At 40.1% G+C, this 3,159-nt stretch overlaps 1 protein-coding gene across 1 annotated transcript; it reads left to right on the forward strand.

Annotated features, from left to right (window-relative positions):
- Positions 1-569: 569 nt before the first annotated feature.
- LOC125229346 lies at positions 570-1,475 on the forward strand. The gene has a single exon (XM_048134166.1). It carries the CDS (start codon positions 570-572, stop codon positions 1,473-1,475), a length of 906 nt encoding a protein of 301 aa, XP_047990123.1.
- The last annotated feature ends 1,684 nt before the right edge of the window (positions 1,476-3,159 follow it).

The raw sequence follows: 3,159 nt of genomic DNA on the forward strand, positions 1-3,159 counted from the left end.
TCTTTAAAAAGTTCGCAAAATGTTATTGTTATATAAGTTGCTCAGGAAGTTCTTCAAGTTTATAAGTTGCTGTTGTTCTGTTATATAAGTTGCTCAGGAAATTCCTACCTGCAACTCGCGAACGACAACTGTGTTTATAACTGCTCCCTCTTACCTTTAATTTTTAAAATGGTTTTCATCGTTTTTACAACTCGTATAGTATACCAGTGTGTAGTGCGTGTTTCCATCTTCCTGATTCACTAAATACCTAGCACTCAAAATTGAACACAAACAGTTAAACTCTAGTGCTAAAATTCACTTCACTTCTATTCAACTACTCGTTAGAGAACGTAAACAAGTGCGCGACTTATCTACCCGCGGATCGCACAGTGTCTCGCCTCCGTACCAAGGTATTGACTGTGCAAGTGTTATCGTTTACGTATCGCTGAGTTTCGTGGTGCGGCGCGGCTGTCTTATCGCCCCGGTACCAAGACATCTGACTGTAATTGGTGCTGTCGCTTACGTATCGCCGAGATTCGTGGTACGGGAACCGTACTTAGGTATTTCGTGAAATAATAACCTGAGCTGACATGGATTGCAGTAAGTGCCCGAAGCCTCTGGCAGAGAAAGATGCTATCAAATGCTCTGGTTGTCAACAACACATGCACTATATCTGCGCCGAAATGCAAGAATCTGATTTCAAGAAAATTCTTCCCATGAATAAAATTAAATGGAAATGTCCGGCTTGTAAAATTAAAAAAAATCTAACCTCGACCTCTGCTGCGTCCGCTGTCAGTTCCCCTAAACAGACGCTGGATGAGAACATGTCAATCCTAAATATTGACACTGACGCACTTACTGTTTACTTGGACAAGAAGTTTTTAACGCTGCGTCAACAGTGGAGCGAAGACATCAACAAAGCAATCAAAGATGCGACCAACACTCTAAAAGGCGAGTTGGAAAAATTCGAGAGCAGACTTAGTAAGTGCGAAGAAAATGTACAGCGACTAGACCAAAAACTTGAATCTATGGACGTGCAAGACGGCAATGAGCTGAGACTCGAGAATGACCGCCTTCGTAAAGACCTGGATGGCCTGCAGACAAGACTCGATGACTTGGATCAGTCTGCACGTATCTGTAATATCGAAATACAAAATATCCCTGAAAAGAAAGGCGAAAACCTCGTTCAGCTTGCTGGCGATATTGGAAGGCTAATTGGAGTACAGCTCTCGGACGATAAAATCAAAGCTGTTCACCGCACGGCCCACAATGTACCCAGCGACCGTCCGAAAAACATCGTCATCCAGCTTACCAGCAGGCGACTACGCGATGACGTCATCGCGGCGGCGCGCGCTCGCCGTGAGCTCTCCACGGCCGATCTCTTTCCCAAGACTACTGCCGCAGACGTTGCGAGGATTCAACGATTTTATATAAATGAACACCTAACTCTAAAAAAAAAAAATCCTATTTGGAGAAGCGCGCAAACAGGCACGTGAAAAGGGATATAAATATGTGTGGGTTAAAAACGCTAATATAATGGTGCGAAAAACTGATGATTCTCGTATTATTAACATTCGCAGTGAAAACGATTTCTTAAAAATATGACTATATTGCCCCACATGGCAGAATAATAATATGTCATTGAGAAAAAAATATAAGTGTAACTTTTATTCATTGTATGCAGCAGGGAGTAATACTTTAAGTTATGATTTCAATATTTCGTTCAATATCTCTTTAATAAATAAATAACAATAACATTAATATTTACTATCAGAACTGTGGTGGTCTCAAATCAAAACTTGGCGAACTACGATTAAATTTACTTTCTTCTAATTATGACATCATAATCTTGGTTGAGACCTGGCTCAACGACTCCATACGGGACGCAGAGATCGTCACCGGCGATTATATTCTCTTTCGGCGCGACCGCAACCTGCAAACGTCACTCAAAAAGAGTGGTGGTGGAGTTTTAATTGCAGTAAAAAAACACATTAATGTTACTAGGCGTCAGGACCTGGAGGCTAATGATCTCGAGGAAATATATCTTCAAATTCCTGTATTTGCAGGTACTTTTATAATGTGTGCATGTTATTTACCACCTTCTGCAAAAAAAGAAATCTATGAAAAACACTTATTAAAAGTACAAGACATTTTTTCCAGCATGTGTCCCTGCAAGTTAATCTTAATAGGTGATTATAACTTACCTGGCATTGCTTGGTCGTTTACTGACAGTATGCCTGCGAGCTCACCCCCAAATAATGACAGCGAAACAATTAAATTGCTCTCTTATACAATGGCTTTCACCAATATCAAGCAGTTCAATTACATTATGAATGAAAACAACAGAACCTTAGATTTAGTGTTTAGTAATATACAAGAATGTCGGCTGTCAAAATCCACGGATCACTTGCTTCCTAATGTACCACATCATCCTTCACTGAATATAACACTCGACTTATCGCAATCAAAAACGTTGCGTATAGCTCCTAGACTTAAACACAACTTTTACAAAGCTGATTACAATAAAATAATCTCTGAGTTGGACTCTGTCGACTGGGTGTCAGAATTCATTAATATGAACCCTGAATCCTGCGTCTCCGCATTTTATACACAAATAAATAAAATTGTTGAAGCTTTCGTTCCTCTTTCTAAACCTAAAAGTGTGCGCTATCCTGACTGGTTCTCAAAGAGTTTGATTGGCACTCTTAGACGCAAGTGTAAAGTTCATCGTCGCTGGATTACATATGGATCGCAGAGAGATTATCAGGAGTTCTCACTCTTGCGCGCCAGAGCTAAAAATCAAATACAAAACTGCTTTAATAACTATACTCGTAGCGTGGAAAGTTCACTTAATAAAAACATTAAACAGTTCTGGAAATATTCTGCTAACCTAAGACAAACAAATGCAGGTTATCCACAAACAATGAAGCTAGAAAACACCACTTCTAATAGTCCAGAACAGATATGCAACATGTTCGCAACCTGCTTTCGATCTGTGTTTGAGGCAAATTCACCAAATAGCTATAATGTAGACATCCTTGAGTCTCAAGATGGTAACTCTGTTGATGTGTTGTCTAACATCTCATTTTCAATCGACGAGGTACGCCTAGCTCTCAATAAAATTGACATTAATAAAGGTCCGGGCCCCGACCTACTCAGCCCAATCTTCGTAAAAAGGAC

The sequence above is a fragment of the Leguminivora glycinivorella genome, chromosome 9 (genome assembly GCF_023078275.1).
Source record: "Leguminivora glycinivorella isolate SPB_JAAS2020 chromosome 9, LegGlyc_1.1, whole genome shotgun sequence".
NCBI lineage: Eukaryota > Metazoa > Arthropoda > Insecta > Lepidoptera > Tortricidae > Leguminivora > Leguminivora glycinivorella.